Source organism: Opisthocomus hoazin, chromosome 1 (genome assembly GCF_030867145.1).
Source record: "Opisthocomus hoazin isolate bOpiHoa1 chromosome 1, bOpiHoa1.hap1, whole genome shotgun sequence".
In the NCBI taxonomy this organism is placed as follows: domain Eukaryota; kingdom Metazoa; phylum Chordata; class Aves; order Opisthocomiformes; family Opisthocomidae; genus Opisthocomus; species Opisthocomus hoazin.
In genome coordinates this window covers 72,047,766-72,075,558 of record NC_134414.1, presented here as the reverse complement: position 1 = coordinate 72,075,558, position 27,793 = coordinate 72,047,766, and the positions used below count along the sequence as shown (strand labels likewise).

General features: G+C 44.3%; 1 protein-coding gene across 3 annotated transcripts in view; it reads right to left on the bottom strand.

The window, feature by feature from the left end:
• The window catches only part of TMEM255B (transmembrane protein 255B), a 78,188-nt gene extending 51,213 nt beyond the window's left edge, over positions 1-26,975 (bottom strand). For 2 of the 3 annotated variants that reach the window (XM_075425401.1, XM_075425421.1), the window contains exons 1-3: positions 26,876-26,975; positions 19,416-19,558; positions 14,735-14,797 (exon numbers count right to left, since the gene is read on the bottom strand). In XM_075425401.1, coding sequence (XP_075281516.1) covers positions 14,735-14,797; positions 19,416-19,558; positions 26,876-26,933 — 264 coding nt within the window. In that variant the 5' untranslated portion in view covers positions 26,934-26,975. The remainder of the gene's footprint in view (positions 1-14,734; positions 14,798-19,415; positions 19,559-26,875) is intronic. The other variant, XM_075425412.1, reaches the window with a different exon arrangement.
• Between the last annotated feature and the right edge of the window lie 818 nt (positions 26,976-27,793).

Sequence of the window (27,793 nt, the reverse complement as noted above, 5' to 3'; positions counted from 1 at the left end):
CCGTACGGCAGCACTGGCTGCACTGTCCACCCTCCTGTGCCCAGCGAGCCTAGCGATGGCAACGGAGCCAGGGGACACCCCAAGGCTACACAACCCCGTCACTGACACTGGTCAGCTGTCAGAAACACACCTGGCACGGGCACTTGGTGACCAACAGGCTCCTGGCATGGTTTTGGAGTCCAGGGCTGGCCACGGAGCAGACCCATTGGGGAGTCTGATGGGGGGCACGCTGGCTGCAGCCACGCTCCCACGTAACCCCCGCAGCCCAGGCCCCAGGCTCCTGGTGTGCCACGTCACACGCCGCTGGCACCGTGTCCCCGCTGCGTGACGCGCGGAGACGGGCAGCCAGCGTCTGCCAGCAGGCACACGGACAATCACGTCGCTCCCCAGCAAAAGCACCTGCTCGCTGCAGGCTGGTACCTCGCCGGCTGCTTCCAGCACCCCCGCAAAACACCTCCACGAGGCTCGCTGGGCTCCAGGCACCCGCTCCCGCACGCACCTGGTTCCCTCACAGCTCTAAGTTAGCCCTTACCTGTTCTCAGTCAAAAGGCACAACTGCTCAGATAATGACAGTCATTTCTAGCACCAGATGCCACGTGACATACCTCATTTTCCAATTTAGACTAAGTAGATCCAAGATTCTGGAAAATGCATGGATTTTTGCTTTCAAAATTACCTCAGCATCAGATGTAAGTTACATTATATCTAACAGATTCACTTTGCTGATGCTAAATGGCCACTTTTGCATTGCACAGCCTCCAATGTCTCCAAGCATTGTGCTGTTCGTGAAGTCTCTCTGGGATTTTGTTTGAGACAGAGAAAGAATCACAATTACCCTCATCAATGTAAATTGAGAAACACTGTCATCTAATATCTTTTGCTCTGGGAAGTGAAGGCTTTGCAAAAGGCTGTGTAAACATTATGCCACAGATCTGTAAAGCCCGTTTTATCCGCACACGGGTTCAAGCAAGCATATTTGGAAAGGAAATGCATGGGGCAGTTTGTTGTAGGCTGCCCCTAACACTACATTTCCCAAAACACAGTTTAATTGCGTGGGCCTTCTTACTGGTTTGATTTCGCTATGTCTCCAAGCTCAGAACTTAACACAGGCTTAAATAAATTGGCTGCACTTTTTTGGGGACACTGAGGATGAAGGTGTAAGAGCAGAAGTTTACAAAAACTATATCACAAATACAAAACAGAGAATGACTTTCCACCCCTGGTGCAATCTCAACCAGAAGCTGCATCTGTTACCATGGCACCTCAGCAGGGCTGCAGATTAATAGCCTGCAAAGCTAAGACACTTAAACTCATTGCACTGCATTTCAGCTGCTGCTAGCAACTAAACGTTGCCTGTCTTGTGAGGTGGGACAGTATAAAAGTACTTGTAATTGTGAGTTAATTTTCTCTAATTTGAAAAGTCCACTCCTGTGTGGCCCTTTCCCCTCCCACAATGGCCACTTTTTTCCCCTGCCCTTGGGACAGAAATTTTGTGGCTGTGATGAAAATTAAGCTCAGGCAACGCTCCTACTATGTTGGTTTTCACAACTGGGCTAATTCTGAGGTTTCTCACTACACCAGGTAATGTGCTTCACAATTTATGGCCTGCCAACTTACTCTTTCCAGAGGTTGGTTTTTCAGTAATAGCAATGCTGTAATTGAAGCTCTGCTGTGGCACCACAGGAGACAGGATTATGTCATGTTCGTTATCCATTAATGCCAATTCCAGTCACGGCACTAGTTACAATGACATGAATTCACAACAACGAAAGACTTTTATGACTACCCAACCTGTGCCCAAAGAACTATTTCCTAGACTGGCTTTTAGATGAAGGAGGGAAGAAAAATAAACACAAAATGTCTGTTGGTTTGAAGAGCACCAGCTTTGGTACAGCTCAGGAAGACAAGGACAGGGGGGGGATCCCACGCATAAACACGTAGCTTGCTTCTGACTGTTAATACACCCAATAACATGGCCGATGCCCACAGCAGACACCTATATTACCAGGAAGGCCTTCAGACAGAGACGCTGCACACAGGGTGCTGTCAAGTGTTTAGATCAAGTCTTGCATTCAGATCAAGTGACCAAGTTAGCAACCTACAGCCTTTCCGCTGCATCATCACTGCTGAATTCATCAAGTCCTATGCTGCTGAACATTATCACCAACAACACGGATCTTTGACTCAGATTTTGTTCCCCCTCTCTGTTGTTAATAGCACCCCAGGGCATTGAGCTGAGCCTATGTGACTCCTCACTGCTACCTGGAACAGCGTCTTACTCCCCTGACCTTCGTTTGCTTCCCTCCTGTCCAGCCCCCTCTCCTGCTCTCTCCCCCAAAGCGCTGTGTCCCTTCATACCGGCTCCTGTACTTGCCCGAATGCGCAGCATGCCAGGGCAATTCACTCACTACACAGAAAACTATTTGCTTCCCTAAATGAGTTCAATCAGATAATTGTGAGAGACGAGCACTAGACAGAGTGCAAATGACAGGGTGAGGTCATGTGGTCAAGACCGACGGGAAGGAGGCAGAAGTGCTGGCAGCAGCTATGGGGTTGTCTCACCTATTTCATGTAATTTGCACTCCTAGGGATTATCAAAGTAAAAGCTGGGTTTTGGCCGTAATGAATAAGTGATGAGGACTGGGGTTATTTTGCTGTTTGTGGTCAAGGAGACTTTTGTTTTGCTGCCTGTGAAGAAGTCTGCTGGTTTCCAGTATCATGTCAGGGATAATTAGGAAAAATAGCAACATGAAAAGGCCAGTTGGTGTAACACAGGCAGGGGAGAGGTCCCATGAGAAATCTAAGCAACCTCAAATGCATAAAAAGGCAGAATTAATTAGATAAACAAATGCTGGGAAAGAATACAGAAACCACATGAGAGGTACCAATTATTACACCAAGGAGCAAAAACCAGATCAAAGTCTGTCCAAATAAAGGCAACATTTTCATTCAGAAAATTTCTCTTTTTTTCTTGCCCCACATCCTGAAGGGCAGAACAGTGAAAGGCAGAATCTTTTGCTACACCTTAGATACTCACAGTTAATTTTATTGTGTATAGGCATAGTTAATGCATATTGCTTTCTCTTTTTCTCTTCCCATGGTGTTGATGCTCAACTTTTTCAGATAATTCATCGATTAAGCTACTCAGAAGGGCAAGCGACTGCATCAGTGCCCATGGACAGGACATGGATGACAGGGTGACTTAATGGTCCCAGTTCTCCCCCAGCCCAAGACGGCTCACGCAGCACAGCTGAGCAAGACAAGAGAGGGAGCACAGGTTCTCAGGCTGCTTACTCCAGCTCCTCCAGGCACACACGGAGATCTTTAGGACAGGGACTGTTTCTTTCCTGGTCAGATAAACAGACTTTTTGAGTTACTGGGAACTTTATTTGTGCCATTTGCTGCAACAGTTACAGAGATAGGTGAAATTAGCATCTGATCATATTGACACGTGCCCAGGGTTGTGCGATAGGTGTGCTGGGTCCCACCACAGGAGGTGGCTCACAGCCAAGCTGCCATGGAGGAATGTACATAACAATACAGCATGTGCTAGCTGCCACACAGGCCAGTGTCTCTCCAGGCTCCGGGACATCTCTCACTGGGCACAGCTGAGCAACCCACCACCACACATCACCCAGTGCCCAGGCTCTCGTGGGCAGGGGAGAGGCGGCAGTGCCACACTGCATGGTGGGCAGCATGAGACAGTGACCAGCAGGCTGCAGGTTGCTCCCAGTACCTGAGGCTCGAGGGAGCTCTGCAAATTAACAGGTATCCATATAGCGTTCTCCCTAAATGCATAATGTCGCATAACTGTCTGTACACATTTACAAATACACTTACCTAAGACAATGGGCAGTATTGATGCTCTCTGCTTTTCTCTGTTTCTAGTATTAGCACTGGATTCTCTGCTGCAGATACTCTACTACGGATATGCTCCATGATTTCTTCCCAGCAAACTTCCCCGCAAGCTCTGACTAACTGTTTAACTAGCTTTGGTTCTGTCTCCTTTGGCTACATCTTTTCAAAACAAATATTTTCTTGAGGAGAAGCACAGGAAAACCCATTTCAATGCCTTCCTCCATCACTTTTGATTTTCTTAATAGTTTTCACAATCCAGCATTCTGTTCCAGAAGCATCCATCTATTATTACTTCTGCATCCATCAGCATGTTCATCACCGTCTCCCTGCCTCTATTAGTCTTAAATTCTCATTTTCATTTCAGAATTGTGGAACTCTTCTTTATAGCCTCTTCACCTACTGCCTTGCCCAACAGGGACATTATGAGTATGCATCAAGCATACTCCCAAGCAGCTACTTTTGCTTCCCATTTCTCTTTAGGACATGAAACTCCATGGTTCAAAACTACTCCTTCAGTACCCTTGTTGTTAAGCTCCTCACAAGGCTTCCCCAGCTACCCACGCATAAAGCATCTCTCCCGTCCTCCTTCCACCCTCCCTACCAACTAGCAGCAGCTGTGCCGTTCTCACAGGTGTTTGAGTACAGCAGCTTAACTCCCTCCCAACTCCAACTTCCAAAAGTGGCATGGAAACATTTTGCCTTAGCATTTTTACTGTTCAAATAAAAACCTTGTATATTAACTCCAATAGTTCCCTAGTCTAGGTCTCTCAGACGATTTCACCCTCTTGGAACGCTCTCTTGAGCATTAATCCTTAATTTATACCAACCCACTTTGCACTACTCTTCCTGTAATCCATCTTGTCTTTTCTTCTAACTGCTAAAGCATTTGAAGATACAGTTTCTGTGAAAGATGCTATATGAAATAAAGATGAATTTTCCTGTATTTTTTTCTTCAAGCAATGAAAGAATGGCAAAAATTAAATCAACAGCCATTATGAAACATTAAACAAAGTTATTGAGAAGGGTTACCTGATTAATATAGTCTTTATTCTCTCACAATGTAACATCAGCTACAAAACCAGACCTAGAACAGCCAGGAGATGATTTCAAATTTTTTTACAAGCAAATTTTTACTGGAATGACCAGCCTGAATGAAATAACCTATATCAAGCAGTTTCTGTGCACTTAGACTTCAAAACTGGAGTCACCATTGCACTGCAATCAGAGAATGAATTTGATATATTTGTAAATGAACACATATTAAATTCAAATTCATTCACTGATGAGTAAATGCTTGACTTGATTCAGTTAAAATTGTCACCACTGATGATGCACTGTCAGGTCCCCTGGGAGTCTGGGAGAGTCTTAAGAGTTCCAGCCATTGGAGTCCAGCAGATGTTACTAAAACAAAGTTGGAAAACGGACTGAATCGTACTTCATTCACATTTTCCAAGGCAAGAAACAGAAGGCAACCTTAAAAGTTCCTTTTTTCTAATTTCATCGGACAGAGTTACTTTTATTATTGATGCTCTTTTAAGCCCCCACAGCATCTGAGGATCCCTGTTCACATCCCAATAACCATGACCACACAGTTACAGATTTCCTTCCAGCAGCATCACATCTCAGCTTCACCCAGCTTGTTCAAACAGCACTGCTGTACCTTCTCCCTAGTCTGAGCAGATACAACCACTCTAATGATTTAATTTTCATCTTTTTACAGCTGTATGGTGTTTAGCTTTTTATTTCATAGGGGTGCATTGCTGTATTCTATGGCAAACCACATGAACTGATTCCAGATGACTTTTGAGACCAAAATTATCGGATCATTTGGTATTATACCCTCATGACTTGATTCATTTGTGCAGATACAGACTGGGGGATACCAAAAACGGGAAGAGCACATGTCCATAAAGCAAATGGGTTTGTGTTTGGGAATCAGCTAGGCTCTGCTTAGTAAAAGTACAGGGTTTGAAGCCTCAGTATGTATTTCTGAAAGGGGAATGTCACAGTGCTCCATCCAAAGCAAAGCAGTAGTTCTTATTCATGCTGCTGGGTGGTACCAATTGTGGTGTTTTGTATGTGCTGAAGCTGCTAAGAAAATTGTCCCAAGAGGTAGACTTCATCATACTCAACTCCACCTGCTGAAAATGTAAGTATTTGTCTCAGACAGTTATCTGTGCTCCTCTGTAGTCAGTGGAGAGCCAGACACTTCCAGATACCTTCTACACCTATTATAGAATGGGATGAATTACCTTCTGATGGCATCTGTCTTTTTTTCCACTGGCTACAGAGGCAGCCTAGATGAGGAAGTATCTGTGCTGCCAAAACCAACATCTTGTCAATACTTCCTTCATTCCCTTGATGTTGGCTGCTCTGATTTGTGCTTTCACTTCTCCACTGCAGAAATTTCCTTCAGCCATTTGCCTGGGACTTGCAAAGGAGGGAGGAGAGTTATGTGGAAGGAGCAGGATGCCTGGGATTTGATGAAGACGGAGTGATGTTATGCAGAAAAGAAAAAAAAAAAATCACTGGATGTCACACCTGGAGAAATGCTAATGGTTTTGGAACCAGCCTAGGCAAGCCTTAGTCCAGTAGGCACTCCAAAGTGGTAGGAATTCCCCCTTGCAAACATCAACAAAAGCACTTCTCTAAGAATGGTTAAAAATTATTACAGATTTGAGGATATCAAAATACAGCCAGGAAGCAAAAACTAAACACAGCATTAAAATGAAAGGGGACTAAAGCGCAATATAAATTTAAAATCACTGATCAGCAGTGCTGACATTATAGGAATCTACCACATATGTCCTTTCATGGATGCTCTTTTAGTGAATAAAATGGAACAAGCTCATTTCATCACTTAAACAGAGGTAGCTGTTCAGAGCAGTACGAGAACAATAAACCAGAAATAAATAGCGTACTGTGTGTCACACAAATTTATGCTTCCTGGTAAAAAATGGTGGAGTTGAAATAGACCAAGATTGCTACAGCTGACACTGTTCTAGCAGCAGGAACTTTTTTTTACACCAAAGTCTGTTAGTGTCTTTACAAATCCTCTTTTGCATTACAGTGACTGCACTGGTTTCTCAAGACATACAAATGATCATAAATGCATTACAATCAAATTACAAGCTTTCATGTAGTGAAATTCTACCTGCAGAGTCTGGAAGGCTGTATCCGACCAACCGGGATACTCATCTGTTTAATGTGATCTCATTCTTCAACAAGAGGATCAGAAACCGCCTGTCCTTTTCACACGGCAGACCCCACCTCCCTTTCTCCACCAGGCACACATGAGCACTTATCCCGGAATCCTTACCGAGATGTTTTATCCCCTGCTCCTGCTTGCTAGGGAGAGTAATCGATTTCCTTGTTGTTCCGCAAACGCATTTCATGGGTCATAAAGCTTACTTTTGTTTTCAGCTGTGTGACAGTAATGCTTTCATTACATGAACTGTGCAAGAAAACAAACTGGCAGTTAAAAAGTGTTCTATTACACACTTGATTCTGTGTGCTGTCTCCAAGCACAGATCTTAAAGGAACCAACCCCAAAAGACTTCTACTTAATAAGATGGAGGACTTAAAAAACTGAATTGGTGGCTTGAGTCTCTGACTCAAAAGAACAGTGCCAGCCTTTAAACACTGGAGTGTTGAAAATAAGCTGTGCTCATGCATGCATTACATACATACATACATATATACATATGTATGTATGTATGTATGTATAATCTCCCTTCCGTTTCTATAGAATTTAAGCTTGCAAAAGTAAACTGAAGCCATTCTGGTTGCCAAGAAAGCTCTCCAAATAGAAGCCAAAGTCTCTCTTTCCTAAAATTGTCCCTTTGTAATAAATTTTCCCATTCCTTCTACCAATGATAGCAGTGAAAACATGGTAGTTTCTTGTCTGAGACTGAGCTAATGCTGTTTTGGGTCACAAGCTGCGGAACCTGGGATGCATAAGACCTGGGACTGGTACAGCCAACAGAGCAGCACAGGGTTGTGTGAGAGGGAAAGAAATACTGTGCTAGGCCACAGCTGGGCGTACTTGGTGGCATCTCTCTAGGTATGTCAGACAGACACGGCCCTCATGATGGAACAGAAAGATTACTACAGACCTGACAGTACTTCATATTACAGCTTTACTAGCTAAACCATCCTGGCAGACTCCTCCATAAAGAGTACAAAAAGGACTTCGCACAATAAAGACAGAGTGTTGGTGGCATAGTGGCATACACTTTTTTATCATTACGCCAGCTATTTGCCAGCACATCAGCTGTAAATACATATATATAGATATGTGACCATATATTACATGCTATATATTCTATAGTTATAATGTCATAGTAAATTCATGTACTGTAATATTTACATATAAATAAATATTTGCATGACTAACTGACGAATTTGCACTGGCAAAATCTGGAAGCATAGACCTGTAGATATGTGACATGATACACTGATCCATAAGGAACTAGGCAGAGAAAAGCTGAAACATCCCCCACACTTCCTTTGGTAATCCACACAGAATCTATTTTTGTCCTTGAGCCCCTGAACTTCAACGTTCTCAAGACACTGTGGGGAAATTTATACTCAGGCATAACTCACTGACAGCACTTAAACGACTCTTTCATGGCATAGTGAACTGATGTAACACTTTGTTCCTAGCAAAAGGGACAAGTCTTGTTCCCTCCTTCCACAGACTCCTCTCTATTCGCCCCACCAGTTACTTTTGCTATGTCTGTTGCTCACTTGGCTACAAACCTTTTAATTCACGAATCCAGTGGAAACTCTTTATGGCTGTGTTAAGGAAGAGGAGAAGGAGGTGTCGGCAACACAGAGGAAGGAGGAAAGAAGGGAAGAGGAGAAAGGAAGAAGTCTCTGTGTCAGTGAGCATTTATATTTGTCATAAATTGGAAATCCTCACTTTAAATGCACAAGGTCAGAGAACTGCATCAAAAAAATTCCAAAATATTTTACTCAGTCCTTCATTCATGGAATACATAATACTAATAACAGCAAAATGTCTCTCATAACATTACACTAACTAAAATAAACTATAAAAAACTTTTCAACTATTTACATTTTTATCATCCATAAAACTTTATTAATTTCACCTGCCTTCACTTTGGATGGTGCTTTCATACCCACAGACATACTTGTCCTACTCCTCTTCAGCTGAAATAACTGAGCCTTCAAAACATCTCCAGTTATTCATCTCACTTCTGCGCATGACTTTGCTGAATATTCTCCTGCATTACAAGGAGTAACACAGATTTCCCAGACCTACCATGGACAGGCCACATTCAAAATCCTTCCAAAAAAGGATTTAAAAGTGGTCACAGAGCTGACTCCTGCCAAATAAGGCAGCTAATACCCAAGACTGCACCATGTCTATAGCACAAAAGGAGACTGGACAGTCTATGCGTAGGCTGCTCTGCTCTAAACTCAAAATTGGGCAGAGTTATAGTATGGTATCTTTAGCAATCTCCTCAATATTACAGAAAAGAAATATAATTGTCACTTAACACAGAATTCTTCTTCCCACACTTCAGCTACCTAAAACTCCAGAGTCTAGTCTAAAACATCCTTCAAGGCTCCTTCCAGAACCCAAGGAAAGAATGAGAGGCCTCCAAAGGGCACTTCATTACAAGGGTCTAAGAGCTAGGCATAAGAGAGCCTGAAGATGCTCTCAGAGAATAACCTGCTCGATCTTACCAGCTAATAAGATGCTGTTACATTTTGAAAGGAATGTAGACACCTAAAGAAGAGCTATGCTTGAGCTCACACAAGTGTCAGTGTCAACCTGTATTGGTTATCTTTACATAAATCTCCTTGTCTGTTTCGGAAATGTGCTGCTAGATCACACCACAAAATCGAGTGCAGATTTATGACTGAAAAGATAGTAGTAGGTTTTCTCAGTTTTAATCATTTTGAAGGTGCTAAACAAGACAAGGATGATTGCTAATTTGTTCCATTATTATAATTTTACATCAGCATTAATTGTTTATCCCTGAACTAAGTGAAATATGAGCACACAAAAAATAATCACAAAAAAAAAGAAGTGCTTTTGACTTTCTCTAAAGCTTGAGTTCAAAGGAGAAATAATACTTTGGTAATGACAACAATTGCATTTACATTATTTGTATTTCCCCTGCACTACAATAAAGACTTCTTCCATTTCTTTGTGCAGGAACATCAAAGAAAGTCTCAGGAGATCTACAGAATTGTAATGGGTTTTCTCTTTATGTAAACAAGCTGCTTTAATTAGCTTAATATGTGATATGGAATCTATCAGCCATTAGCATCTATGATCAAAATCTGCACTAAAGTCAGTTTCTTCCAGCATGTTCAATTTGCATGAAAAAGTAGATGAAGCACCATATTTCTGAACAGAGCAGGGTAGGTATCCATATCAGTATGTTTTTTTGGTATACATATTAATAACCACCACCTTTACACAAAATGTCCAGTGGGCATTTTCTGATGGACATCATCCATCTACAAGATATATCAGTTTTGAAAAGCAAAAGAGGTTTGGCTCTTATAATTCTGAAAACTGGCTCACACATGTAACTCCTTTGAAAAAGCTTTTCTTTTGAAAGAGTTGCAGATTCCAGCGGCAAGAAAATAATGACAGACAATACTGAAATACTACCTCACATACATCTCAACACAGGGTAGGAATGCACACGCTGTCAGGGAAATCTATCAACTAAAAACAGAAAAGAAAATTACTACTTTGTTTCTGCAATTTCTGCCACAGTTGCTTTTCAGCACTTAATTTGAAATCTAACTACTGTTGACAGAGATCAGGAAGCAAGCATATGAAGGCACCTAAACTTAGCATCCCTTGAGAAGTCTGAAGACATAGCTATGTCTTTTCTGTTTGTCTGCAGAGCTCCATGTTTCAACCTTCCTCACGTTTCCAAATTCCATTTTTGTCAGAAGCAATGACTCCTCAGCTAAAATCGCTACAACCATCTCTCTGAACAAGTCAAGGGCCAGGTTGAGCCAGCTGAGCAGTACATTTACAACTGAGCACGTCCTAGACATGTCAGCAAGAAAATTAACTGTGTGTTAGCATGAAGAAAAAACAAGCAAGACTCAGCAATGGATGAATTCAAGTCTCAGACCCGCTCCAGCCAACTGTCTTCATCGTGAGTAGTACTGAGGTTTGCACTAACTCACATCTCCCGAGGGGTCACTCCTGCTTCTCTGACCCCTCCTCATCCTCTCTGTGTCCTTTACAGTCCCATACCTCCTCCCACCCCTCCTGCCTTTGCCGCTGTCTGCCACAGCGGCACTGCCATCGGGGGGATGCCCACCACCCTACCGAGAGCTCTTCCAGGCAGCACTGTGATATCGCACATGTGCCAAACCCTGACAGTTATTATGGTGCCCTTGCGTCTCCCAGTCACCCTTGCAGGCAGCACAGTTTCAGCATGCTCATTTTCAGCCTTGTGAACCGTACGGCTTGATGAGACTGGCATCGGAAAGACGTGTGAGTAGAAACTGTGAGCCAGTGCTTGGTTTATCCATCGGGTTAGCTAAAACAACACGCATGGTGTCTTATGACTTCGCACATTTAGAAAGTGCTTCATTTCTGGGTGCCAGCTCATACCACCTCCACATTTATCTCAGGAGAAACCTTTACAGCACTCCCTCGTCCCTGCTTACCGCTCTCAGCTCAGCTCTGCTGCCATGAACCCCTCGCACACCCAGTCTTCCCCACCTCTGTATGCAATTTCAGCATCTCATTTTCTAACTGGAAATGCTTTGTACTGTAATGTGAGGAGATGGCAAGCAAGCAAACAAGCAAGGACACTTCATGTCTTACAATAAAATCCATTTGATTTGAGTAGTATCATATTTTCCACCTATCCAGCTGGACTAAGCATGTCTTTGGAACAAAACCACCTACAGCTATACCCTGTTCTTCAATCCATGACCTGCTTTGCAGGGGGCAAGAGAGGCAAAAAGCGACACCAACATATTATTCTTCCATTTCTGCTGTCTGCCAGTTAGAAACACCCCAAATCAGTGCAAATCTTTAGTCGAAGAGAAATTTTGCCCTGCTGGTGCCAAGTTCTACATAGCAGAGCCAAGCAGAAATGCTAAGAGCTGAAGTGAAATCATGCTAGGCAATGAGGCAGAGCCTGCTTCCGCAAGCAGCAGTTCCTTTGAATTAAGGGTTATACCTTGGTCAGCACATTGAACTCCCACTGTGGGCCCTGGGATGCCAAGAATGAAGTCAAAGAGGTGCAACATTATTAATGCTGTGTTTTGAGAACAAACCATTCTGCCAAATTGTGTTTTCTTTCTTTCTCAAACCCTGTGCTTGCATTTATTGAGTGCTGGGGTTTTGCTGTGCTAGTTCTGCTCATCATTACATATTTCATATTGCATTTAGCATTTCATCAACCATGAATAAATCTGGACTTACAGAGGATAGGTCACAAGGAAATAGAATTTCAAGACAAAAAGAGAAATAGATTTATGGAGAAAAGGTCAATTTAAAATAGATACTTTTTTCCTGGTGTAATTGAATCTACATTCATCTTCAATTTAAAAAAAAACAAAACAAAACACAAAAATTAAGTATTGAGTCATTACAAGGGCCAGACAACTGTCAGAGCTACACTGGGTTAAATTCAAATTATACTGCAGTTAAGTGCTCAAAGGAAGTCCAGTTAAAATAGAAGCAACTCGGTAAACAATTTCTTTTCCTTCCCGCTCCCTTTTGTGCTGCTGCAACGCACAGAATTTTTAGTTACAGGAATATGACATCTCTGTTACATTTCTGTGCTTATGTAAGTTTTCACAATCTTACTGATCACTGAAAATTTGTTAAAGCTGTCCTAAACCCTTTCAATCGAACACACTCAGTTACACCCTAGGGAATAATTACTGCCCTCAGTTGTAGTATGACATAAACCCTTTCAATCTCATTTCCGTAACGTTTGAGAACAAGCCCCTCAGCCTTACTAAAGACATTGTTAAAAGGCTTAGCCCAATGTAGATGGTACTCAAGGCAAGAAGCGTAATTAAACTTTCTAGTTTTTTTCTCTGTCTGTTCCCCAGAAACCCAATCTTTCAACAGCCAGATCATCACTAACTGTTATCAGCAGAAAGCAGTTTTCCTTGTTCCATGCTGGGAAATGCAAACAGGCACTAATATCAAACATACTGGACGCTTATTTCTTCACAGTCCTTGTGTAAATGACACAACACGTTGAGTGTTACATGGTTTAACTGCTGCTTACCCACCTTACGTCTTTTTCAGCCATTTTACTTTCTGCTAAGGACAGAAGCGATAGAAAGCTAAGAGGCAGATTAGAGGAAAACTGAAAGATAAAACAACCCTAAAATGTTATGCCTGTTAGCAAGCAGCATGAATGCTTTGGAACAAAGCTATTTTCATCTGCCCACCATTGAGTCCGCAGCTTGGAACCTGCTGTTCATTCTGGTCTCTGATGCAGAAATCAGGGGCAACAGTTCTTAAAAACCAATAACATGTTTTGTTAGTAGCAAAATTAATGAGGCCTGGCCTGCCGCAGATTTGTGTCTCACAGGTCATGTACCATTTCGATTTTCTAGTGTTTAATAAGAGGTGAGCCGACATTGCGGCCTTTAGCAGCACGGGGGAACTAATTAATAATTCTCCACCTGTGAATTCTCATAAAACTTGAAGGAACTGCACGCTTTGAAGTCTCTACCTCCGTGCTGAATTTGCCTCAAATTGGTCAACACGTTCAAAAAATGGAATTGAGAACAGAGAAACACAAACAAATATCATGGCTTTATAAATCTCAAACCTCTGGGAAACCCAGCTAGAAACAAAAGTTAAAAGCAGGGGTACACTTGCAAATACATCACTGAAACTTAAAGGCAATGCAAAAAAAAGTGATATTATGAAAGAAGTTTGCCTACAAATAGTGACAAGATGACTGCGCTTACAAGGAAGAAAACAGAAAATCACAACAGACTCCTTGTAAGTAAAGCAGTTATTTGTTAGTAAAATGCAAGGTAAACCTACCACTTCCTCCTCTGAGCTTAACACCACTTTTGATTTATAACACTGAAGGCTCTGAATTATGAAATTAATCATATTTCACGATGTTTGGCTATAATCAGTCTACTGTAAAGTGCACATTGAACATGCTGTTATTCAACCAAGACACTGCTATTTTTTGCTGAGAGCAAGGAAAGTGCAGGACTTTCCACAAATCCAGTCCTACACACCTTCCTTCACCCAGATGCCCCAAGGACGTTCTATAACTTCCTCATGCAAATAAAAGCCAGGCATTTGCAAAGCCAAGCTAAATCTAAAAACAAACCACGAAGTGTCATCAGATCCTGTCTGACCTAGACAGGGAATATTGATAGCAAGAGCTCTGGGGTTTTTTCTTCTTTTAAAAACGTATAGTTTCAGGAAAGGGTTCTTGACTTCAACTTGTTGCGCAGGATGAGATCGCCTGTTACGGTTGAGCTGATCGCATGGCTCATTGCTGCCCAAACAGGCACAACCCATGCATTTTGTCTCTCTCCCCATCCTCATCCCAGCTACATGGTCCTGGCCGAGCTCTGGCACTCATCTCGCCCTCCCCGGGTCGATTCAACTCACTAAACAAGCAGGAAAGTAACTGAGTTAAAAAAAAGCAGGCTGCTCCTATCAGAAGTGAAACTATCCCTTGCCCTGTACAGAGAGAGTCACCAGCCAATTCAGGTTTCTCTAAAACTTCCCAGAAAAGGTGAGGCAAACGACTAACACTTTGAGACAGATGCAGCAGTTCTAAGTCAACTGGAAATCCTTGCTTTTTGTGTTTTTAAGACATTCTGATAAGTGAAAATGAAAACAAAAAGGGCTGTTGCTTACCATTTGTCTTCTGTTCTCTACCAGGTGGATGCCAACGATCCCTAGGAAAGATCCAAAGCCAAGCTAAGGCAAAGAACAAAACCAACAGAAACACATGAGGTCAGCTTCTTTGGTCAACATAGCAAAGCATTACAGTGATGTGAGCTGATGTGTCACACAGATGGGCCAACTGGGGTGGGTCAGGGGAAAGGGTGGAAGTTATTGCCGGACAGAAATCATACAATGTAACGGGGAACGACCAGAACTGCAGCTCTTTGGTATTTCAGAGCAAAACTTGTCATGTAGTAAACAGAAGCCTGTACAGACATATGCTTCTATAACCAGCTATTGTTACCACAGTCACGTATAGTTTTACTCACTCTAAAGCGAAAAACAAGTGAAGTAGGAGAAAAGGACGCTTAAATTTAGCCCATACAGCATTATTTTGGAAAACTGCAAAGCTTTAGGCAATTTTCAGTTTTCCTCAAAAAATGGATGTGTTGCTGCCACACAGGTGACCCAAGTTCAAGTCCTCAGAGTTAGGTTTGTTTGATTGTAATGACTAAACATTATCACGCATCCCAGAAACAGTCCTTGCTGAAATGCCACAAGGACCAGTAGAGTTAATTTCAACACGGGACAGCTGCAGCACCAGCAGCCACAGGAGAGAGAGGAGGAAGGGACACTGGAGCAAGCTGGCCTCGCTGTTCCTACCAGCGCTGCTTCAACACCAGGCCGGCAGAAAAAGCCCCCTCCTTATGACAGGCCCACGAAGGTCTGGAGAGGTAGAAACTCCTTGGATTCGCCGTTAACATGAGGTAAAGCAGCAATGGGTGAGCCCAGCCTTTCATCAGACCTTCCTGGAGTCAGGACTCCCATGGGGCTCAGGTGGGCTTGGAGAAAAGGGGTCCCCTTGGTGCCACACACCTGAGACGTAGCTGGCCCCGGACTCAGAAGCAGCCACAGCAGAAGTGCAGGTGTCAGCAGGCTTTCTCCACAGAGCTCCCTCCTTGCCTTGCCTGGCCACACGCTGCCCTGTGGCCACCTCAGTCCCAATCCCAGTCAGCTCCACGCCTCTTGCTCCCCTCCTCACGAGGGCGGCCACTCCTCCCTGCCCAGACACAGCCCCTCGGCTCCCACCCAACCCACCCCATGGATGGGGCATCACGTTTCTGCTAAGGAATCGGAGCCCCTTTCCGGAACAAGGTCTCTGAATCTGGTTCAGAGCCTCTCCTCCAAGCACAAGTGAAGTTTTTCAGGACTACGCGCCCCAGCCAAGGGCTTGAGCAATGCCCGTGAACTCCTCGCTGTCACGCACAGCCGCTCACAGCAAAGAGCAAATCTCCTGCAAGCACTTTACTCACTCAGTACCATAACAGGAATCCATCACTACCTCTCAAGAAAGCAAATGTAGGGAAAGGAGATTTGCTCTTCGAGTGCTTTGGGAAGATTTATATGAAAGGGGGGCACAAAGACTAAAAGCAGAGACTTTGAAAGAGTGCGCAAGTGCATCCATGCTGACAGCTGAACAGGACAGAGACTTGGAACCCTGAGCAAGGACATTCTGTTCAGGGGACAGCAACTTTGTAAATTAAGATAGCTACATCAAAATGACACCTGGTTCTAAGCCCCATTTTTCATCCCAACGGGAACAATCCATAAAGCCCCATCTCTGGCTGATGCAGCGCGCACAGGACAGAGTAACATTATCCGTGTGAAGAAAAAATGAGCAAATACAGAATAATAGCAATCAAATTAGAAGGAGCAGAACCACAGATAGAGATCACGATGTTAGCTACGGCATTTCTGAGATTGGTTTAGGGCCGTGCGCGTTGCTTTTTTTTTGTCTGTTTAGACAACACGCCATCTGGGTTGGGAACTCTGGGAGGCCAGGTCAGTATGGTGACTGGGACAATTAGACTCTGTAGACTTCTGGTTGAAAGACTGTAAAAATAGCAAATGAAAATAATACAAGCAGTAGTCACAGAGAAGTGACATTAAACATTTAAGTATAAACAATATTTATAAGGAAGTGAGGTTGAAGAAGCTCCAACTCCGGCTTTGCAGCCAGTTCCACAAAGACAGCACTAAACCCAAGCGGATAGTGAAGCAGTAATCTACTAAATGCAGACACCTTCCAAAGTGGAACGTTATACTAACTCATCTACACACAGAAATACCTTATGTTGAATTACTTCAGATGCATAAATGCACATAATACCTACCCCTATAAAAACGCCTTTAGAAAAAAGCCTTTTCCAAAACAAATGAGAAATGACAACATATGCAGAGAAATTAAGGCACCTAACTCTTCTTGAAGCCAGTGGGAACTAAACAGAAGCCCAAATTGTATTATGGATCTAGGCCTAAAGCCCTGCTCTGCAAATGCTTCTGGATGCAAGCAGATCTACGCAAGTGGATAGTCTTATTCACATTTGTAGGTGTTTGCAAGGTAGGGCCTAATTCTGCATGGGTTTTAAGACCAAAATCCCTTACCCAAAGCTGGTGCAAGTTTAGATCTCACCTATCAGCTCCGAAGTTAATATTTTACTACTGAATTCTATGAGAACTAGACCTTATTTTTAATTGTAATTAACACTGCCTGTCCTCATAATCTTTCTTTTCTTTGAGCCCAACAGTTAAATACGTGGTGTCGCATTCACTCCCCTAGCTTTAGGTATCTAAAAGTTTGGGATCAGCACTGTTGGTTTTCTAAGCTCCCTCTGCTGTCAGTGGAGCAGAAGTTGGAGACAAGAAGCACCTTTTGAAGGTTATTCAGCTCATTCTGCAAGAAGTGGCTGACTCTGGGCGGCAGAGGTAGGGAGGCCACCCCATGGTCCATCTGCCAGCCTGCTCTGGAGTCAGTAACCTCTGGCAATGAGGCAGGAACACAGCAGCCCTGTCAGACACATCTAGCTAGGCTTTGGGCAAGACACCACACGAGCTGTGTGCAGCATCTTTAACTCTTGATAAAAGTTTGGGATATTTAGTGTATTAATAAAGTTTACACTGACAATTACCCATCAGTCTCTGTCAGCTACTTCAATAATACATCACCTGCGCACAAAAAGAATTCTGAATGTTAGGAAAATTATTTAGCTCCAACGATCTTTTGAGGGGGAAAACTATTAATAAAAGGTTGTGTTTTCAGAGTGTTCTGATAAATTCTAGCTATTCTGTCTGGTTATCAGTGACTCCAAGATTTTCTTCAAAAAAATTATTTTAGTAGATTATATTTTTCAGCTGAGCGAATAGACATTGTGTTATTCCTAAAAAAAACTAAATGCTGAAATAAACTGGCTTGTGCACATGGGCTTATTACACTTCTAAAGACAGCAATTCAAAAATTCAACTTCTTTCAAGGGAATGAATGCAGATCATATGGTCTTCTGAAATATTCGAATTCAAATTACAGAAGGGGAAGAGACCTTTATCAGTATTAATCTATCTAATTGAGCTTAATGAAAGGAAAATTCATTCTTTTAAGGTTTTATTCTTGGAACTACTTTTCGTTCTGTTTTTAAAACACCCCTCCTTATAGATCATTATCCCAAAATTATCTTTCTGAATTACTTCTTCTCAGCATGACACTACGATGTCAGAGGGCTTGCTTAGTAGGAAGAGTTCTAACTCACAAATTATTAATGGCAATGCAAAATGCATGCACAGTATCAAAAGATACATATTCCTCTTCTCTGGGCATTTCATTCCACAGAGAATAAGAAATAACAGTACCTTGCAACACATTTCGGTAGTGGTGGAGCCACACACCTAAGCAGATGCCTAACTCTTAAGTATATCAGTTTCTTCACCTTGCACCCTCTGCCTCCTCTTGGCTGGCTTGGGGAGACCAAACGAGGCAGATGGGCCTTTCTCCATCTGCTGCCCACACTCCTCTCTTCTAAAACTCAGCCCAGGCATCTCAAAAACCTTTCTGGCTCAAGGGGTTTCCACCCTTTTGGCTACAAGCGATCCCTTCTGAGATCAGAAAGGGCTGTGGGGGTTGAAGCAGCAAGGGCCTTGCAGGGCCACCCCTGCCCAGAAGTCACAGAGGCATCACGGGGTGACGCAGACCTAACTCAGACCTTGTGCCCAGCGCAGGAATGTGTCTAAGCGGTCTGCTCCTGAGGCAAAAACAAGACTAAGGATTTTGGAAGGGGATCTTGTCCGAGAGGGCTGACAGCAAGACTGCACAAGAGAGTGTTCGTTAGGCAGGCTCCAGGGAGAAGCCTCCATGTGCCCATCCGCAGGGCTTCCTCTGCGATGGACCCAGCACAATTCCTGGCACATGGACACGAGACTGGAGTGGCTTTTTCTGCCATCAATTTAGCAAACCTCTAAAAGGCCATTTAAATCTACCCCATGCCTATGGTCCAGTCACCTATACGCCCACATCTAATAGAGAAGCATGGGCAGCCAAGCACAGGTTCTCACAGAGGCCCCCCCATGCCCAACACACTGCTGTGCAGCACAACCTCGAGCCCCTTGTGCCCTGACCAGCCTCCCCTTTGGGGCACTTCACAAAAACAGAGTTTACCCCCTGCCTTATCACACACTTGAACTAGATAAAAACAAAGAAGTATCCCTCTCCCATGAAAAGCAACAGGGCTGTTTTTTTTAAATCGATCACAGCTTCCCATATCCAGCTGACAATAATTTATCTGGATGTACCCAATAACGTAAAATAGGTATCTTTACTCACAACGATGCCTGGGTAGTAGCCTCCCACGGTAACGTTTTCTGTCCTTGTGGTAGCTGCCAGACCTATGGTCAGTATGAAAACAGACACTACCAGCAGAGCAACTGTGAACCAAAGCGAAGTCTTCTTCCTTTTCACAAATTGTCCTGTAGGGAGTAGGAAGGAGAAAAAAAGAGAGCTTTTCATTGCAACCATGGCAGAACAAATACAAAATAATGGAAGATTTTCTTTCATTAATCTTTCCCGTTGTTAACCCACTGTTGTTCTCCCACTAAGGCAAAGAGCTGGCAGACAACAGAGAGAATTAAAAAACACAGAATTAGCTACAGCTCAGCACAGCTTAACACAGGCACACTGGGTACGAGCACGAGATGAGTTTTTATTCAGCTAAACTGAAAGTCAGTGACAATGATAATTATGCCTTGTCTTCAGTAACATTTATAATTAAATGCTGCCCACATCCATAAGTCGGATCCTGCAGGCCTTAAACGCTTACCTACGTGAAGTGCCAATTTGACTCTACCTGGACAGAACATAAAAATTTATATTTTAAACAAGATCAGCAGAAGCTCTGCATGCAATCATGAAAACGAATGCGCTCTTCATATTTGCTAGGGTAATCAAACCAATCTGTATCTCCGAAGCAAACTGTGATATTGTTGATCAGGCAATGATATATGGGACTACCCTTTTAAGCTGCTCAGTGAAATACATCCAGTCCCGATGGGATTTGGATCCAGATACCTCAAAGTGAAAAACGGCAGGCTCCTCTGCTGCTTTCAGCCTGCTTCAAGCCACTTAACCTTGTTATGGCAGTGGCATATCTGAGCTGCAACCACAGGTCACTAACACCAGAGCCCCAGCCCATAGCACAGATTCATGTAAGACTCATTTAAAACCAGCAATCAATAATGTGACCCTAACTAACAAAAGGCACCCAAATGAATCAAACCACGGTCCCTCTTTCTGGTCCTTTTTGCTTTGAAAGGCAAGGCAAGAGCGTGCAGGACTACCCCTGGAGCACCGGGCCACGCAATGCCATGTGACCCTAGGCAGCACAGAGCTCCAGCCAGAGACCAGAACCTGTCCCACCAGGGCCAACATCTTTCCCGCTATGGCCTCGCTAAACTCCCTGCGTGCCCCATCTTGTGATGAGGCAGAGGCCATGGTGTTGTGCCGAATACTGGGGGCCACAGCCCTTGCCAGGGAGGGGCAGGTGACAGGGGAAGGCAGCCTTGTGTGGATCAGGGTCTGAGGGTGAGCCACGATGCGGCTGCTGCAAGCAAAAGCAGGGGGAATGGAGGAAAGTCGAAAAGCAAGCAGAAGCCATTCACCACAAGCCATTTGAGTTACGTGGCCAATTTAAAGTCAGGTAACTCGGTCCCATGTCTACAGTTCAAACGCCAGGCTAGATTAGTGATGTTTGCAAACCAAGTCAAATAATTCCAATGAATAAATAAATGCATTTATAATAAAAATCTGTATGTTTGCTGACATTTCTCCAGTAGAACAATCAGACAAAATGAGTCCAGTCTTTCAGTACGAAATGCAAGCAACTTACCAAGGACAAATACCATCTACTGAGCTTACACGAGTTTCTTTCACCTGCATGTACAAAGTCTTCCTGCTAAAGAAATAATTCATAGGATTCTCCAGATACCTCCCCTCCAGCCTGTGCCCCAGCTGCCTGCCTCTGGCAATTCCCTGTTAATCCATGGAGGGTCACTGGGGACATGTAAATGGAGAGGTTCTTCATTATCAGTCAGTTCTTCACGAAGTGTATGGGGTTAAAGGCAGCTCTTTCAAAGAAGCCAGCTGACATGTCCAAGAGGGGAAAGCAGACTTCAGACTTGCAACTCCACAAATCAGTTTTCCTTCCCATAAACTGATTAATTCAATATATCCACCAGATTTTTAAAAATATCTGATATCCTTGCTGCACTTTATCATCTTCAAAAAGTCACGGAGATCGGGGAATCCCCAATAACTGAAGAAAGACAAATGCTCCACCTATCTTTAAAAAAGGCCAAAATGACAATTTGGGGAATTAAAGGCAAATCAACCTCACTTGGTTTCCTGGGAGGCTGGGACCAAAACTACAGAGCAACTCCTCTTGTGAGACATTTCTGGGCACATAAAGAAAAGGTGATTGGGAGTCAGTATGGATTTACCAGAGGCAAATCGTGTCAGACCAACACAACTGCCTGCTATGACAAAATGACTGGACTTGTGGAGTAGTGGATGTCTTCTACCTCAAATCTAGCAAGGTTTTTAGCACGGTATCCCACATCATTCTCATGACCCAACTGGGATGTCATGGCCTGGATGGGTGGACAAGCAGATGGTTGAAAAATTGGCTGCAGGATGGTTACAAAATTGGTTCAGAGGGAGTGGTTAATGGATTGTGCTCTACCTGGAGGCCAGTAACAATTGGAGTACAATGGGGGTCTGTCTTGGCACCTGTCCATTTAATTTATTCATCAATGACGTAGAGAAAGTCATAGAGTGCATGCTCATCAAGCTGGCAGATGACACAAAACTGGGGGACAAGTCAATGCCTGGAGGGCAGGGCTGCCATTCAAAGAGAGCTAGGCAGGCTGGAAAAATGGGCCAGCAGAAACCTTACAGAATCCAACAGACAGATAAAAAGTCCTGAGCGAAGGAAGGAATAACACCTTGCAGTGATACAGGTTGCAGACTGCCAGGCTGGGGAGCAGTTTGGCTGAAAAGGACCTGAGGGTGTTGGTAGACAATGAGCTGAGCATGCAGGAGCAGTGTGACCCGGCAGCAAAGAAGGCCAACAGCATCCTGGGCTGTATTAACAGGGGCATCACCACAAAGAAGCTGAGGGAACAGGGCTTGCTCAGCCTAGAGATGAGATGGCTTTTGGCAGGGCTACAAGCAATCTTTCAGTGACTGTGAGGTGGTTGTCAAGAGGACAGACTCAGACTTCTCATAGTGGAGCACAGCAGAAGGACAAAAGACAGTGGACATAAACTGAAACACAAAAAGTGTTTCAGACTGAATATAAGGAGAAAAAAATTCAATATTAGGACAGTCAAGCAATGGAACAGGTTGCCCAAAGAGCTTGTGCTGTCTCCATCCTTGGAAGTTGTCAAGATCCAACCAGAAAAAGCCATGAGCAACCTGGTCTGACCTCACAGTTGACCCTGCCATGAGCAGGAGTTCGGACTAGCAACTTCCTGAGGTACCTTCCCACCTGAATTATTCAATGGTTTTATGATAGTCAAGACAGCTAGACTAAAGGTGGCTGGGGTATGTGTGCTCATATCTATGATTATGAAACTTCAGCTGCAACATAGACATACTCTAATGGGACATAGGAACACAAACCTTCTGCAAGTCAGTGGGACAGACACTCCTCAGCCAAGTGTTTCCAAAACCAATGAATCTCTGCTTTTATGATAGGTGCCTGAGAAGCGAAGCCTCCACATTTTTCTCAAAGTAACACCTGTACTGGCAAAGGTTAGTCAGATTGCATGGAGATAAACTAAGGATCCAACATGCCCTCCAGAGTTTTGGTTATCAATAATGATATGCAAAAAGAGACATGAGTTTTATTGCCCAGACTGAGTTCTCTGGGAAATGTCTTAGGAAAAGCATGCTTTTATTTGTAACTGGATTAAATCAGACAAGGATTTAGTGCGATAAAACAGAAAAGGATGTCATTATTAATAAGGTCATTTTTTGAGCTGAACTACATTTTTACTTTGAAATTTACACTTGCCAGAAAGCATTTACATATGTGATACCCTTCAATCCTCACATTCATTGATCTTTTACCAGCTGCACCTCAAATCAGAGGCAAATACCCACTCGTATCTCTTATTTTTCATACTCCAGTTTGGAAATTCTCATAACCACATGTAGTTAGCTATAAACTCCACCCTTAGGAGAGATGACTTACAGGCAGCAGCATGGAACGGCCCCTTCTGGAGCAGAGATGGCCCGTGTACTCAAAGGCTCAGAGAATATGGGCAGAAATCAGGTCTAAATTGTGATCTCTGCTCTGGCTGTCTGGCTTTCTTCAGTCACATCAACAAAAATCTTTGGCATCCTTATCAAAATGTGTATAATTACATGTATATAAGTCAGCAGCATATTGTGAAGCTTAAGTAGTATTTGTAAAGCACCATAGTATCTTCAGATGAAAAATGCTACAGCTGCAAAGGGTTCCTACTATTAGCTCCATTCTGCTATTTCAGTTATGTTGGCTCCCAAGATTTTTTGAGTCTTTGTTTACTGGTGTTTGTAGCAGTTGCCATGCAGTTTTTTGGATCTGTTTTTAACGTACCTACCAGCCAAAACCCAATGCTGGACTGTTCCCTCAGGAGCCCTTCTGCAGCACAGACAGAGGGACACCCTTCTGCCCTGACACTCTCTGTGCCTCAGACCGAAGGCCGACCATGCACAAGAATAGCAGTTAAAGGAAGAGCGGAGGAAATGTTGCTGTCAGTATTTCTAGGTTGAATTTTCTTCCAACGTCGACGTTCCTGTAGTGCAGGCAACAGTTAATGTAGGCTACTGACTTTCCAATTTTTTAATACTGAAGTGATTCTCAGAATAATTTTGACATTTATCCCCTTTTAAGTTCTTTAACAATGATCAGTATGAACATACGAACTCTTAGTCTGGATCTTTACTCCAGTTTAGTTATAGCTTCAAATTCTTACCTCAGCATACCAAAAATCAAGTGTGTAGAAAGATATCTTCTGATCATATTGTTGTTAGCACTAGCTTGAGACCAGGGTAGGGTGTGAACATGCTGTTACCTTCTATTGGCAAAATTCTTCAGCAGTTTTGGCCACCACAGCATTAACGGAGTTTTGATACTGCAGCAATGGGCTCTACAGCAAAAGCTGGGAGATAAATTAGAGAGGTAATGCTGCTTCCACATCACTGGCTTGTGCTCTGCCTGGCATAGACTTAAACTGTGCATGAAAAGGAGCAGTCCCAGGAACACTCTCTGTTTTGCTTCCTAAACGTCTGTCAGCAAAGTACCTGCTTGAGCCTCTCAGCCCTGCTACCCTAGCGGAAGGAAAGAGAAAGCCATCAGGACAAGGAGGAGAGACAGCAGACTGCTGTCTCTTTGGGAGAGAGAAAGGCCCTTGAAGAGAGAAATTGAGATCATCCTCCAGAGAGTAAAAAGTGCCTCCTGAACACCAATCTCTCCTGGACTCAGCAAACCCTTTTGCCCATTCATCAGTTGCAGAAAACAAAATTAGGTTTACAATGTTCTGTTCTCAATGGCTGGGGGTTAAATTCAATTTGTAGGAAGACTATGGAAAATGAATGGGTTTGTGGGGAGCGTACACATCAGATTGCTGGCAGAATGCAACATGGTGGATCTAATGATGCATGTTGGGGTTTGGATTGGAATGAAGCAAAGGGTGAGTTCAAAAGGCAAGCAAACAAATTTCTGATGAAACATGTCCATGGTATGGAAAGTGGCCAGTGGTCAAAGGAAAGAAAGAATAGAGTGAAACAGCATCTCTCAACTCTGGAAAACTTGCATTTGATCTGCAGCTGGAGATATGGACATCTTCTCTGGAGATATTCAAGACCCATCTGGACAAGGTCCTGTGCAGCCTGCTGTAGGCGACCCTGCTTCATCAGGGGGGTTGGACTAGATGACCCACAGAGGTCCCTTCCAACCCTGAACATTCTGTGATTCTGTAACTTAACTCAAAAAAAGTCTACATTTAGACCAAGGCAACTATACTTTGATAACTTCACCTTTCCTTTTAAAACCCAAATCTAGATGTCATAACGTCTATTAAAAAGTGTGGAATGATTTTTGGCAAGGAAAGAATCACTGCAGGATGTACCAATTTTCTGGGGCCACAATCACGTTTTCTGAATACTAGCACCACAGAACTTCATACCTTCCTCTTTGATCAGTAAAGGTGGTCTAAACAGAAATATTTATTTCAAATAATGCCCCAGTCCAATGTATATTAGCAACCTAATGAGAGAAAAGATAAGGGAGGAAAGTTTTGTAGCAGAAAAAACAGTGCATTTTTATTACCTAATGAATACTACCAAAAATTGTGACAGGTTTCAGAGAGTGGCATTAACCATATATAGTAAGATAATTTAAGCAGAAAATCACCATAGACAGAGGAGTATAATATCAAAGGTATCTGCTGCTTTGCTGCTATGGAGAAAATATTTGTGGGGAGAACTTTGGAGCTAAATTAATAATTTTTAATTACTGCAGTGCTCACTTCGGTGCCATCTCTCTCTTGGCTACAGTTTTCATTGTGTATTTTCAAAAATGCTTTTATGCCAGTGAAAGTGAATTAATCCTTCACTGCCTCCCAAAATTAAATGTGATGGACTGAGATGCTTAAACAAGATATTCACACCTGCTGTCGGTGATTACTTTCGCTTTTCTGATTAAATGCTTGACTTGTCCAGAGCACTGAACTAATTAAACCAGATGCAACAGCATTCATTTCAAGCCACAAGATAGCAGGTTTTATCAGGGCGCCTCTTATCCTTATTAGGAATTTGTCGAGGAAGAATCCACGAGTGTGTTGTATATTCAAGACCACAGGAAACACTGCTGTGCTCTTTTACAATTCTATTACCAAAAAAACCCCCACCAAACAAAACAAAACAAAAAACTCATAAACCCTGCCATACCACGTAGTACAGCTATAGTAACTGATACCACGCAGTATCACTATGACTTTGGAAGCAACTGTTTCACTAATAAATAATTTAATAAGCAGCTAATCATTAAAGCTAGCAGACAGATCCTTCTTTTTCCGCCGACCACCTGCATCTTTAAGTTACAGCACACCTGCCACCGCTACCTTTTCAACACCGAAACCGTTTTTCCTCCAAATTTAAGACAAAAATTAGGAGCTAGTACATTTTTTAACCGGCTGTTACAAACCTCGGGTGCACAGCGAAGTCCCTGTCTCTCAACCACTACACAGAGTGATTCCCAGCAGTAAGTTCTGTGCTTTCCCGACTTTAACGAATGCCACCGGAATAAGAACATTTCTTGTCCCTTCTGTCGCGTGTCCTTACTCCCCGGGACGCCCGCCGCAGGCACCGGCAGCACACCGCTTCGGCAGCCAGCCCGCAACCGCTGCCAGCGGGAGGAAGGAAACCCGCTGCCGCCCGGGCGGGACGCGGACCGAACCCGCACCCCGCACCCCGCGTCCCGCCGCGGCCACGGGCCCCGCACCGCAAAGCTCCCGGAGAGGATTCGGTGTCCTTCAACACCTCGGTGGCCGAGAGGCAGCACGACGCACGCCGGCAACCGTGCGGGACACCGCCCGGGCGCGGCCCCCGCCTCGGCCCTTCCCGCCTCCCCGGGGAAGCCCCGGCTCCCCGCCGGCCTCGCCCGGTCCCCGCCGCTCCGTCCCCGGGGCTCAGGCGCTCGGCGAGGCAGGGAAGCTGCGGCGGGGCAGGCGGCCGGGGCTCACCTGCGGGGTCCAGCAGGGCCAGCGGACCCGACGCCGCGGGGGCGGGCGGCGCCGCCATCCTCTTCCGCGGGGCGGCCCCGCACCGCTCCGCTCCGCGCTGCGGCCGGCCCGGCCGCGGGGTGCGGGCGGCCCTCGGGCCGGCGGGCCCGCCCCGCGGGGGAGCGCGGCGGGGGCCGGGGCGGGGCGAGCGGCGCTGCCCCCGGCAGGGCCGGTCCCTGACGCCGAGCCGGCCGCTGCCCCCCCCCGCTCCTACCCTGCCCTGCCCCGCGGCTCACGGCGGCGGGAGGCGGTGCGTCAGCCGGTGGGGATCAGCATTACCGAGGTTTCCTTTCAGCTTTCCTCTTCCCTTCAAAAAAACCCACCACCAGTATCAGCCAGAAATAAGATACCAAAGCAACCAGAAATGTTAATGAAATTAAGAACGAAAACAGGCGTCTGGGAGACACAGGGTAAGGTACGCGTAGGCTTGCACAGGCAACGTCAATAGTCAAGGGATACTGTAGGGCTTTTCTGTTTCTTTCGCGGTGCCTAGCCATTTCTCAACCTCGCTGGCTCTGTCCTTCCATCTCAGTTTTCATTCCCCCAGCAGAACCCACCGCCTGTCCCACTGCTCCCCAGGAACCGCTGGCTGCTGCTCCTGGTGCTGCGGACGGCAGGGATGTGTGGCTTCTGTCTGAAAGAGCCTGGTGACAACGGAGGAGAAACAGCCAACGGCTGCCACGCTGTTTTGGTGCCTGCTCTTCCTTTTGCTGGCCTTCCCCACAGCACAGAACATAAGCACGTTTTTTCGTGGACAAGATTTTTGATAGGCCACCAAGAGTTTTGCTTACGCTAAGGTATGTTCTCCCACTCGCAACAAAACACAACTCCATTTAACATTCTTAGTTTTCTTTTGCTCAAACCTCTAAATGTATATGA